This window comes from Oculina patagonica, chromosome 5 (genome assembly GCF_052425735.1).
Source record: "Oculina patagonica isolate OP01 chromosome 5, crgOcupat, whole genome shotgun sequence".
NCBI lineage: Eukaryota > Metazoa > Cnidaria > Anthozoa > Scleractinia > Oculinidae > Oculina > Oculina patagonica.
Window position 1 is genome coordinate 30,190,738 of NC_135762.1, and position 13,951 is coordinate 30,204,688.

Here is a 13,951-nt window from a genome sequence, read left to right on the forward strand (position 1 = left end):
TTGTGCAATTGAGCAAATCTACGAAGAAAATGTATTTTTTAACTTTGCATCCTTCGCCTGTAAATTCATAACTACTGTATTTATTTGAATTCCATCAGATTCTACATATGCTATTTATACAATCACTAACATTGCTTTTTAGGTTTAAAAAATGTAAGCTGCAGTTGGATAACAGTCTTTATCACGCACAAGGTGTCAGCTACTTTTATTCACGCTAAGTTTTTGACAAATTTCCTCAAAAATTATGTAAGACCCCTTGTGAACGTCATCGCTTCTGCATGCATTGCATGCCATTTTTTTAAGTGCGTAAGAAATACCGTATTGACCAAGCACGAGGTCCAGATGAAGGCGTATTGACCACTTTCATATTTGGTTCACGTGGACCAATCACCAACTCCCTCTATGAGACACGCCTACGTGATTCCCTGCAGGCCTGTTACATTGAGGGAATTAGAGATTGACGGCAGCCAATAAATAAATAAAAAATGTAAATAAATAAATAAATAAATAAATAAAAACGACGTCATTGCCTCGATTGAACAGTCTTGTTAATGCCCAACGCGCGCGTTCAACAGTCGTATCATCAGAAATAAAATGCGAGCCGTCCACATAAACAAAACAAAACTAGAGGAAGCAAACGAAAAAGGAGATTTGTAGTAGTAGAATATTGGACAAAAAATGTGCAACAAATTAAAAGAAAACCACACGACACAACCGTAAAGTCAAATACTTTATTTAGGTGGTAAACCTTAAGACGGTCCGAGTTATAATTTACGATTTGCCTCGCAAACAAAACAGCCCATTCTGAGAATGCGCTTACAACCTAAAATATGTTAAAATAATAAGATAAGAAAGGTTAACTGAAAATCACCACACAGGAGTAGTACAAAATATCCATGCATGATGATAAAACTACTTATTCCCAACTCAAACTAAGATAAGTTGAAATCATTAACCTATTTAGCAGGTTACTTATCAAAATACACCAGTCAGTTATAATATCACATAACCCAGTGAAGACCAGGTATGCGAATTTGGTATTAACTGATATTACTTTTCAAAATAGACTCGACTATTCAGTCCCCTTGTACATGTAGAGTATGGTTACGGGGTTAAGTTAACGCCATTTAAAATCACTAAATCAGTCCAAAGTGCTAAATGTTGGCACACAATTTTATCTATTTTTATATCAGTTTTTACATTTCATATTTTACTCAATTTGATCGTTAGTTTTACATTCCGATTTGATCATAAATCAATTACAATCAGTATAATTTGTGTTATTGTAAATTCAAGTGAACTACGAACGTGTTCTGTACTTTTCGTACAATGACCAGATCGTTACTAAGCAACATACACGTGCCAAGATTTGTAGCTGACTCCTGCACGTGTTCTCGCAGCAATTTGCATTTTGTTTTGCAAGCTTGGAAAATTTCTCGTGGGAAAAATTCCTATCTCTAATCCCTTTTCCTTTGTTTCCTAGATCGATTTGCGAACTTTGCGTAAACAACTATTGTTTGGTTTAATCCAACTTAAGTAAATAGTTAAGCTTAATGTTTTTGGTATGCCAAGTAACAACCTGGTCATTACTTTTCTATTTTACGAACAGTTATGCCTTTAAGTGTTATTAACTTAGTTAGTTAATTCTGGACACTCTGGTCATTTGACCGGCACGAACTGTGGAACAATAGTTCCATTCAACTATGCGAACATTAGTATTCATAATTTGTTTTCAATGGATAACTTATCATTTAAGCTAAACCTTGGTTCGCGATCAGAACACGTTCTATTTATTTAGTGTGATAAAATATCAATTAGTGTGACGTTTTACTTTAGGTTAAGGAGATGCAAGTGGAGCGCGCGCTATTTTCGATAACAGGATTGATGATGGAATTCCAAAACTTTAGGCGCCAAAACGTGGTGTGACTTTTACCTTTTGTGCTCCTTCGCGGGGGCGAAACATTCCGGATTTTTATGTTAACAAAGACTAGATTCCATCTAATCCAGGTAATTAGTTTACGGACGCGTGAACAACTACAAATGTTCTAGAACCTTCCGATTGCCTGGCGCGCGCTCCTCTGTCCTCGATCTAAGATTATTTTTCTCTTTTTTATAAAATAATCGATTTAGGATAGTTTATGTTTTAAAACGAACAGTGAGATTTAGGCGTAGCAAAACACGCGGCTCGATTTAATTAAGTTTAAGAACAACACTTTAAGAAACTTTTGTTCTTTAATAAGTTGTTTACCAGAAAGCGGACGCGCGATCAAAAAATAGCGTATTAGCCGAATCAGTAACAGTTGTGATTGGAATTAAGGTTTTTTCCCGTGCCAGAATAAGATCTTGATAAGTTATAAGAACATCATTTAAGGTTTAATGAAAGAAGGTTAGTTCATTTCGGTAGTGTTTTGTGCGTTGTCGTTAATCCTTTAATAGAAAGCCGCCGTCTTTGAGTTATGCCGCGGCACGTAGGCGGGATACTTTAGCCAATCACAACACGTTACGTTGACAAAGCAACCGCTTCTAATAGCGTGGTTGATGTATTATGCGATCATTCTGAGCCTTCCACTGTAGCAAGTACAACCAGAATAAACTTCCTAAAGAGAAGAACTTGGTGTCCAAATCTGTCTTGTAACAGATTTATTGGTGAAGAATCCTACCGTTCCCAAGTACAGCCTTACAAACGCAGCAAAGCAAGCATCAAGCCGAGGATACCTGTGAGTACCAAAGATTTTGAACTGTTTGGTATCGATTCGTCAAGGAAACCCACGCCTAACATAGGTAGCGCGACCTTAAGACTTCTCGGCTATTCCGAGTGGTCACCGTTCGCGATTAAGAAACAGTTCTTGTCAGAACTACAAGGCAGTTAATTTTCCGAACGGCAGTTTCGTTTTTTTTTTTTTTTTTGTTCACTTTGATAAGAAATGTAACTAAACGAGTCAAGCAGCAGTACACCATCGCGATATTCGCTAGAATAACACATGTGCTTTTTCTTTCTGTGAGACGCATCGTTCAACCTCATTTTGCGATATAAAACCAATCTGATCAGTCATCACACTGTTGCTCCGAAGTAAAAAGATCATAGGAAAAGCGCGCCGCGCCTCAAAGTCGAAAAACATAGAATTTTGCGACGGACAGTGCTCGAAAACGGAGACAACACCCGAATCAGTTCAACTGGACCTCCCAGATTTTGGCAACGATCTCAATACCTCAGTAGATTTCGCAATCAATTTAGACGATTCGGACGAGGACTCGGTAGTTTTTGATCTGTTAGAACAAACAATCCAACTTTCTGAACCAGAAATTTCAACAATGAGCGCGGAGGAATTTAAAACTTTACTAGAAAGCAATATCAAAGAACAACAAAAATTATGGAAAGATCAGATGTCTTCTTTATCAGATAATTGGAAAGAAACTCACGAGACGCCAAAGTTTTCCATGACTAATTCGGAGGAATTTAAAACTTTACTAGAAAGCAATATCAAAGAACAACAAAAATTATGGAAAGATCAGATGTCTTCTTTATCAGATAATTGGAAAGAAACTCACGAGACGCCAAAGTTTTCCATGACTAATTCTATATTTTCACGTTTTTCGGGCGCCGATAGTGAAGATGTCACAGAATTCTTGACCAATTTCAATAGAGCAGCGCGTTTTTATAAATTTTCTGAAGAGCGTAAAGCAGAGGCATTACCACTGTACCTAACAGGAAACGCTAGCATTTGGTTTAACACTACTCCAGGCTTACTACATAAAAATTTCGGGGAGTTAGCAGAAGCATTAAAGAAACAATTCCACTCACCATCGGACGTTTGGTTACTTCGGCAAAAAGTCTACGACAGAAAACAATTACCGCTCGAATCAGTTTCTGATTTCGCCGCTACTATAAGACGCATGGGTCAACGCGTAGGTCTCACACCGCCCGAAGTTATTACCATTTTTATCCAAAATTTAAGACCAGAACTTAAACATCATGTGCTATTGCAACGCCCAGATTCGCTCGAGGAAGCCGAACGACATGCAAAACTTAAGGAATCACTACCAGACCCTAAACCCGCAGATCGCACAGATGAAATTCTCAACGCTCTTGCGAAAATACAAGCCCAACCACAAACACAAACACAGCCGCCAGTAGTCGCCGCATACACGCCCCCTAACAACGAACAACAAACACGCGTTCACTCATTCCACAAAACACAGCCACTCACTAGGGACGATATTGCATATGTAGTACGCCAGGAATTACGTAGGTCGAACAATCGAACATTTACACAACCACAACGGGGTAGAAGAACGTTTGACGGGAAACCAATCTGTGATTTTTGCCAAAACCCAGGCCACGTAATGGCTGTTTGCCGCCAACGCCTTAATCAACGGCAAGATCCGCGCATTCCAGGAGATAATAGAATGCCACGCCCATGGAACCGCACCCAGTACAACCCTCGGGCGAACGGGTCTCAACCTTTAAACTAGTTACGACCTCTTGCGCACGGGAACGACAAGAGGTCAACAAGTCAAATTCTTTTGAAGATTATGACAACCAGACTTTACGAGACCAAACAGTAACAAACCAATTAATTACTAACTCAATTAGCGATGACCAGATTCACACTCAACAACTTTCTAACGACAGTACATACACTGTACACACCCCAATACAAACAAATACAACACAGCAAAACGCGACAAATAACAGCGACCTAAGTCACACTCAAACACTTTCGGAAGACAGGACACCAACTGACATTACACCGTCGCAAACGCTGACAAATACTACACAACAAGATACGACAACAAACAGCGAAACAAATTCACATACCAACGAGAATGTTCACGCGAGCGAACCTATTTTCCCGAGAGGTTCCGCTCCTGAATTAACGGACAATGACCACAACAAAGCCAACCATTGTTACGCTGTACGCTCTACGCAACGAGCACAACAACCGATCGACAACGAAAGTCCCGAGGGTAGTACAAATACACCTAGTCCAATTAACACTAGCGGCGAAGATTCAAAACCACTCGTAGAAAACGAAATGAATACCATATTCTCTTTTGATATTAGGAACGAAATCCAAAACTTTAAAACATTACACGAATCAATACAGCGAAAAGTTAATGCGGAGATAGCAGAACATGAAATAAATAGTGCAAGTACAATGAACCCTCAAAAGTGTTTACAAGTTTATGAACAAGCCATTAATTTCGAGACAGTTCCATTAAATGTTGCAAGCAGCGAATTAAGGCCAAAAGTATTTCAGGCTGAACCATTATATGATGACAACGACATTAAGGTAACCGATATTAAGACTCAGCAGCCCACAAATTTTAGTACTACAAAAGAGACGCCAACTACTTCACGGGCAAGCAATATACAACGCGATAGCCGCATGTTTATATCTGTTTATGTCACATTTTTCGTCAAGCTTCTAGTTATGATTACGAGCGCAGTTTTCGCCTTTTGTAAACAGCACATAACAACACTGTTCGCTTATGTTCATTCTAGCGGCTTCATTTTACGTTGCTGGTTCGCATCAGAGCGCCCTAAACATGTGGATACTAACTCAATATTACACAAATCAGTATTACCAGATTGGCTTAAACCTAACGACAACTTTATTGCACTTTTAGAACACAATTCATTTCCACTTACTCAGGAATCAAACAATACCTCAGCAGTAGGAAAGATATCAGATCAAACAGTAACATTTTTGATTGATACCGGTGCTAATGTAACCGCAATACGAGCGGATGTTTGGCGACGAATTCCAGCGATAGCAAAACTCTCACCCTCGCCTACGGCTATAAATACAATCAAAGCAGTCAGCGGGACAGACATCCCAGTGCTGGGACAATTGGAAATCCCTTTTGAAATCGATACACATACATATTGATTCCGAGCGCTAGTCATTGAATGTTTAACATATGAAGCAATATTAGGAAGAGATTTCTTGGAATGTTACAATGCCAAAATTGACTTAGGACAACAATTACTTCATTTAGAACACGACTCGGATATAATATTTGATGGTTTTCCTAATATTCCTAAGGAAGGGGTCAAAATTTGTTCAATTCATGCCCAGGAAACGTTTATAATTCCGCCGCTTTCAGAAGTTCTTGTACCCGCTACGCTGCGTACAGCGTTTGATAAAAACACGACAGGCTGTGTTGAACCCCGCCGCGAATTGACCGAACGTTATAATATCCTTGGGGCAGCAGAATTAGTTACGATTTCAGATCAAAACACTATTCCAATTCGACTGCTGAATCCCACAAATCAACCTGTCAAAATATATCGGTGCAAGCGATTAGGACAGTTTTCGCCGGCTGAAGCAAATATTTCAACATTTGAATTACTGCAATCAGATATAGAGGCAGAATCAAAACGGGAGATTCCCATGGCAACCGATAAGGACACTCGAGATATGCTTGATATAAACAACACTGAATTGTCGCCAGAGCAACAAACACGCCTCCGGGCTTTATTACAGCAATACGATGATATTTTCGCGTACAACTCACAACAATTAGGCAATAGTCCAGTCGTTAAACATACAATTGACACCGGAAGTCATTCACCGATCAGATTACGATCATACCGCACCACGCCTTCGAACAAGGAGGAAATTGACAAACAAGTTAATGAGATGTTGGAGACTGGCATCATTTCTCCGTCAGTCTCACCGTGGAGTTTTCCAGTAGTGCTTGTCAGAAAACCAGATAATTCTGTGAGGTTCTGCGTCGATTACAGAAAATTAAATTCTATTACTCGAAAAGATAGTCATCCACTACCAAGAATATCAGAAGCGTTGGACGCCTTAGGGGGCGCCAAATTTTTTTCCACTCTAGACTTAAGATCGGGATTCTGGCAGTTGCAAATGGCGCCTGATGCCAAAGAAAAAACAGCTTTTATTACTCACAACGGGCTATTCGAATTTAATAGGCTCCCATTTGGGCTTTGCAATTCCGCAGCAACATTTCAAAGGGCTATGACCCACATTCTAAGGGGTCTAGAATGGGATATTTGCCTTGTTTACATAGACGACCTCATAATTTTTTCGCGCTCGTTTGATGATCACTTACTAAACCTCGAGCAAGTATTTAAGCGCCTCCGTGAAGCCGATGTCAAATTAAAACCTAGCAAATGTCACTTTGGTAAGACACAAGTTGAATATTTAGGTCATATCGTTTCTGCAGAAGGTGTCCGCCGTAATCCAGCGAAGATCAGTGCAGTCAAAGACTTCCCAGTTCCAAAAACTGTAAAAGACCTAAGAGCGTTTCTAGGATTGTGTAATTATTATCGTCGATTCGTTAGAGGTTTCGCACAAATAGCTTCGCCATTAAACAAATTGACAGGTAAACATGCAAAATTTTCGTGGTCACCCGAGTGCCAAACCGCGTTTGACACGCTTAAACAAGCCTTAATTTCAGCGCCAATACTTTCTTATCCAGACTTTCACTTACCATTTCACTTATTTGTTGACGCGAGCCAAACAGGCATTGGCTTAACATTAGGACAGATTATTGACGGCGCCGAACGTGTTATTGCCTACGCAGGTAGAGACTTAAATCCTGCCGAACGCAATTACAGCGCAACTGAAAGAGAAGCTCTCGCAGTGATTGACGGAATTAAGCGATTCCAGCCGTATTTACAAGGCCAAAAATTTACAATTCACACCGACCATAATGCACTTCGTTGGCTTATGTCACTAGACGACCCATCGGGGCGATTGGCTCGTTGGTCACTGTTAATCCAACAGTTCGATTTTGATATTGTTCATAGGCCAGGAGTAGTAAATACTAACGCAGACGCATTATCAAGACGGCCGTATAACTCTTATAGCTTGAACGCTTTAGAGGCCGCCGGCTTTAAGGCAACTCAAATTTTCGATTTTCAAAGGCGTGACCCTAGTATAAGTGACATTATTAATTACCTCGAGTGCGACCAACTTCCGCATGACAATGCTAAGGCTAAACGAATATTATTGTCGGAAGATTTGTATTTTTTAGATGATTATAATCTTTTGTACCACGTAGATGTTTCAGATAAAAGAGGCCGTAAAGGTTGCCAAACCCAACTTGTTTTGCCTCCGCCTTTGCGTTACGAAGTCTTAGTAAACGCACACGATGACCTTGCTGGCGGACACTTAGGCGTGTACAAAACCTATGAAAAATTAAGAGATCGGTATTATTGGCGAGGCATGTATAAGGACGTTGAACATTGGGTTCGGTCATGTAACGATTGTTCTACAAGAAAAAAACCGCGAAATAAACTCCGCGCGCCGCTTCTACCTATTCCAGTGTCTGCGGCTTGGGAAAGACTAGCCGTGGACATACTTGGCCCTTTGCCTGTGACTTGGAAAGGGAACCGTTATATTGTAGTTTTTGTAGAATACCTTACCAAATGGCCAGAAATTGGAAAAACATCGAAGCAATCACAATTGCGCGCTTAATTACCAACGAAATCATTCCGAGGCATGGAGCACCGAGAACACTCCTATCAGATAGAGGTTCGAATTTTCTCTCCGCCATTGTAAAGGAAGTTTGCAATTTGTATAGCATAAAAAAATTGAACACGAGCGCGTACAACCCTTCTTGTGATGGGCTTGTTGAAAGAACGAATTCCACGTTATGTCAAACGCTGTCTATGTTTGTTAGTAAGAATCAAAAAGATTGGGATGTTTTCATTCCAGCAGCCCTCATGGCTTTCCGCACTTCACCAAACGAATCAACGGGAGAAAGTCCCTTTTATTTACTCTACGGCAGAGAACCTTTGCTACCCATGGATGTAAGTTTATTACCACCAACTGACCCAGCTAGTGCTATAGCGGAACATCGCCGACGAATAGTTAGGCAAATAGAAGTGGCGCAACAGATAGCGAAAGAAAACATCATGCGCGCTCAACAAAAAATGAAAGCGTATTATGACAAACGTGCTGCCGAACCAAATTTCATCGAAGGACAACGCTGTTGGGTTTACACACCAAAATCAAAGAAAGGTTTATCAAAGAAACTTTTGCACAACTTTCACGGACCGTTTAGAGTCGTAGAAAAACTTAGTCCAGTGCATTATCGTTTACGAACCTGTAGCAACAAACCCGTGACTTCTATAGTACACGCCAATCGCATGAAACATTTTGTAGATCCTGACGACCGACCTATCGAACCTCCTTTAGAGACTGGGGATAATTTGCCTTTTCTAAGCATTGACGACCTCCCTGATGACAGTTTCGATAATTCTGTTAGTCCACTAAATAATCCTAGTTTGGCCAAACAAGGGGACACTGCTAGTGAAACAGCTGACGAAGAGTCGGCCGCACTTATTGACAATGACACGGTTTTTAACGCAGAAGCTTTACTTGATAAAGGAATAACAAATGGCGCTATTCAATATTTGGTTAAGTGGGCGGGTTTTCCTAGAACGCAAGCCACATGGGAACCAGCAGGGCATATTCTAGACAAACGATTAGTTAACGATTTTGAGAAACGTCAGTCCCGCACTTAATAACAATTTTCCTTTCTGTATCACCATAGGTAGTTCCTGATATTTACAATGCATTCTTATACACCATTACGCGTATTGGTTTTGGGACATTCATTTGTTTGGCGCTTAGCACAATTTTCAATGGAAGCCAATCTCCCGTGTGTCGCCCACAATTTTCACTGCGAAGCACCATCAGAAATACAATTTTATGGTATAGGAGGACGCACAGTCACCAAGTTGCGCCAATTCGACCTTTCATTGGTCGCTCAGTTTAAACCAAACATTATAATCTTGGACATTGGCTCCAACGACTTATGTGACCCACGCCTTAATACTAACGACTTAGCAACTAGCATTTTTCGCTTGGTACAAACTTTACATTTTTCACACAACGTTTCTCATATTATAGTCAGCCAAGTGTTGCCTCGTCGCTCACCCCCGCGAATGGTTCCTTCATATAATACTCGCGTTTCACAACTAACACGTTTACTTAGCCATTTTTTGCGTGTAACTCCGTTCGCAACACTTTGGTTCCATCCTAGGGTTTTACATACACAATCAAGTGTTTTTTCTACGCGATGGCGTTCACCTCAATTTTAGGGGAAACCATTTCCTTTACCATAGTTATCAGAAAGCTATTATGTACTGTTTGAGCCATAACCAAAACATATTACCTAATTCGAGGCATTTCTTCACTCGTAGGCCACGATGCTGTCTTCGTCGCCACGTCCGACGCAGATTCTCAGCCCAGTAATCTACCTCAGTTTAACATTTTTCCTTTTCTATATTTTTACCGCTCAAGTTAAATTAACCATGGCAGCTAATGTTGATAACACTGGCCGGTCCGTAACGTTTTATCCGTCCGCGTTAATGATTAGTCATAGCGCCCAGCCTTTAGCGTTTTTCTCGGATACCAAGTTGATGCATCTCACAACCAAATTGAAAGCTATTCCAGCGGGGCCTCCGCTGGATATCAGCAACAATTGCTCTGCCACACAAAAACAATTTTTTGGCGCTCTGCTTAATTCGATCCACGGTACACAAAAGGTTATTACACGTTTGTTATCTTTGTCTAGTTTTTCGAATCTTCTCGAATGCGACTCGTATCTCCGCCGTTTGTTTACATATACTACGGGGCTTGCGAGCACAATGATTTGCCCACGCCATTACCGTCCGACAGTAGACGATTGCAAAACTTGGGCATTTAAAACTTGTAAGGATATTTCGCCGCATGAGAAAATGTTTCTCACTTCTTCTCCTCACAACGGCCATAGCAGGCAACGCCGGAGTAGCTTCATGTGTCACGCAGGTCTTTTTGGTTTGTTGCGGAAAATATATACTTCTTTAGGCCATTCTTGCGAACCGTCAGTGGTCCATAACCTAAAAGATACCCTTCGCGACATGAGTTCAAGTTTACATTACGCTCATTCCATTACACGAGTTCTCAACGGTAAAATAACATATATTTTGAAAGCGACAGATACGCTCACAACTAAGTTAAACCGTTTGTCCAGTGATTTAAAAACAATAGATCGTACCTTTAAGTCTTGGCAAGTCCAGTTGAACCGATTGGCCATTGAAAATCATTGCCATGATTCTATTATGTTAGAATTTCTCTCAAAACAATCGAATGCTATACTTCGCACGTTCGTTTCACTGTTGCGACTCACAGAAATACAAGATATTTTACATCAATTTTCTTTGCTGGACACAAAAACTTTATTTGGTCTCCCGCATATTCCGTCCTTTTTGCATTCTCAAATTATCAGTCGGTTGTCCACCGACCCTACAATGAAATATACCACCCCAGCGTTAAAAGACGGGTTTCCCTTGTTGATAAATCCTATGGTCGACATTGAACATAACGGAAATCATATCGAAGCTAGTGTCTTTTTAACCATACCGGAAGTTCCAAATCTCAACGCATTTTGTACGATAGAATATTTGACTCCTATAAAATATCAATCAAAGAACGTGTGTTATTCCGGCCCGGTAACCAAATTAGATCTCGCTCTTATAAGCTGCCCAGATTCTAAGTACATAATTTCATCCGAAACACTTAAGAAATGTTACCAGGATACAACTGCGTTCATTTGCCCGTCTAACGTACTAACCCTAGCAACTAACATTTCATGGCTGGGTTTTCCTTTTCGGCCTGATTCCAAATTCATATTTCCACGGCATCACGTGATGGCAACAGACTGCTCCAATCTGCATCCTGTTATCAACTTGGGTGGCCGATCATTCCTAGCAACCACAAGTACCACTCTGCAATTATCTTCTGGTCCAGCACAAACTTCTCCACTGGCCATTTACCATATTCCTTGCAACGTTTCGTTCGTTGGCATGACAACTGGCCTGGGTTATTGTCCGAATCAGCTCAGTGTTTCCGTTCCGTTGTCCTCCGCTACTTCTCTTGAATTCATTCCTTGGGTGGCAGCAGCAAACAACCTGTCTACCTTATCCTTGAATCATCCGACATTCGACATTCCAGAACCAGAGGTTCTAAACAATACAGTCATAAACGACCTCGATTCAACTTTGGCGACCCTTGATGGTCAATTCACTGTTTCTGAGGCAGCTACAGACCAGCACCTCTCAAATTTGCAAGCTGCTTCTACCATTTACGACAACGGTTATTGGGCATATATCGCCTTGGCGTTAAGCCTGGTCAACAGTCTCTGTATCATAACCGCATGTTACCTTTCCCATAGGCACCATGGCGAGCACGAATCCACAACTCTTTGCCGCTGCGGACGACCTCGCCTTCAAGGAGCAGCTGGAGATCCAGCTGCATTGTAACTTTTATAAACGCAGCGTGTTTACCACACGGTACCGTTGCTGACGTCATCAAACTTTCAGCCTTCTTTAAGGCCTATGCCGCCCACGAGCTCCGTTGGTGTGCCATCTGTAAAGAGGACCATCCGCCTTCACTGATCTGTTTTTCGGACACAACTATGACACCACAGGATCAAGATATCCTACAAGGCATCCTGAATTCTGACTTAAGTTTCAACTGGACAACTGACAGTTTACAGAAGAGAGTTTTCCAACTGTGCAGCTATTTTCTCATCAGCGAAAACCACCTCCTGCCGATATTCCTAGACTCGTTAACACCGGACTGCGCCAGGTTTTATGACTCTTATCAGTACCTTCCTTTACTATATACCATGGTCGAGGCTAAATACGACGTTTTAGCGTCGTTCTTGTTGACGTACCTCAACAACAATTCATATTCATTATTTGTTCCCCCCTCCCTTCTCTTTCGGGCGACGTCATATGACGATTTTCTTTCGGCGGTTAATTCCCTCCCTAACCAAACGTCGCTAAAACGGAAAGATCTAGTCTCGACCATGTTTTCAACTTAACCCACAATATTATATACACATATTTACTCATTTCATTATATATCTTATCTCTTTTACCTTTTCTTTTTTTTTGTTTACAACAAAAAAAAAAAAAAACAACAACAACAACAAAAAAAAAAAAAAAAAGCAACCTATTTAACCGCATTTAACCTTGCTCGTATGCCACGATCCTTTTCTTTCTGAGCCGCCGGAGGCGACTCTTCTCGAAAGGAGGGGATAATATGTTGGCACACAATTTTATCTATTTTTATATCAGTTTTTACATTTCATATTTTACTCAATTTGATCGTTAGTTTTACATTCCGATTTGATCATAAATCAATTACAATCAGTATAATTTGTGTTATTGTAAATTCAAGTGAACTACGAACGTGTTCTGTACTTTTCGTACAATGACCAGATCGTTACTAAGCAACATACACGTGCCAAGATTTGTAGCTGACTCCTGCACGTGTTCTCGCAGCAATTTGCATTTTGTTTTGCAAGCTTGGAAAATTTCTCGTGGGAAAAATTCCTATCTCTAATCCCTTTTCCTTTGTTTCTAGATCGATTTGCGAACTTTGCGTAAACAACTATTGTTTGGTTTAATCCAACTTAAGTAAATAGTTAAGCTTAATGTTTTTGGTATGCCAAGTAACAACCTGGTCATTACTTTTCTATTTTACGAACAGTTATGCCTTTAAGTGTTATTAACTTAGTTAGTTAATTCTGGACACTCTGGTCATTTGACCGGCACGAACTGTGGAACAATAGTTCCATTCAACTATGCGAACATTAGTATTCATAATTTGTTTTCAATGGATAACTTATCATTTAAGCTAAACCTTGGTTCGCGATCAGAACACGTTCTATTTATTTAGTGTGATAAAATATCAATTAGTGTGACGTTTTACTTTAGGTTAAGGAGATGCAAGTGGAGCGCGCGCTATTTTCGATAACAGGATTGATGATGGAATTCCAAAACTTTAGGCGCCAAAACGTGGTGTGACTTTTACCTTTTGTGCTCCTTCGCGGGGGCGAAACATTCCGGATTTTTATGTTAACAAAGACTAGATTCCATCTAATCCAGGTAATTAGTTTACGGACGCGTGAACAACTA

General features: G+C 40.5%; 2 protein-coding genes across 2 annotated transcripts; both read left to right on the top strand.

Annotated features, from left to right (window-relative positions):
- The first annotated feature begins 1,165 nt into the window (after positions 1 to 1,165).
- LOC144653644 (uncharacterized) lies at positions 1,166 to 12,924 on the top strand. Its single transcript, XM_078513698.1, has 2 exons — positions 1,166 to 2,717; positions 10,187 to 12,924. The coding sequence occupies exon 2, from the start codon at positions 10,193 to 10,195 to the stop codon at positions 12,284 to 12,286; it is 2,094 nt and encodes a 697-aa protein (XP_078369824.1). The 5' UTR covers positions 1,166 to 2,717; positions 10,187 to 10,192; the 3' UTR covers positions 12,287 to 12,924.
- LOC144653645 (uncharacterized) lies at positions 3,459 to 4,506 on the top strand. The gene has a single exon (XM_078513700.1). The coding sequence runs from the start codon at positions 3,514 to 3,516 to the stop codon at positions 4,471 to 4,473; it is 960 nt and encodes a 319-aa protein (XP_078369826.1). The 5' UTR covers positions 3,459 to 3,513; the 3' UTR covers positions 4,474 to 4,506.
- Positions 12,925 to 13,951: the final 1,027 nt, after the last annotated feature.

Excerpts from the sequence above, each read along its gene's own strand:
- LOC144653645 (XM_078513700.1), top strand. The coding sequence starts at position 3,514 with ATGTCTTCTTTATCAGATAATTGGAAAGAAACTCACGAGACGCCAAAG.
- LOC144653644 (XM_078513698.1), top strand. The coding sequence starts at position 10,193 with ATGCTGTCTTCGTCGCCACGTCCGACGCAGATTCTCAGCCCAGTAATC.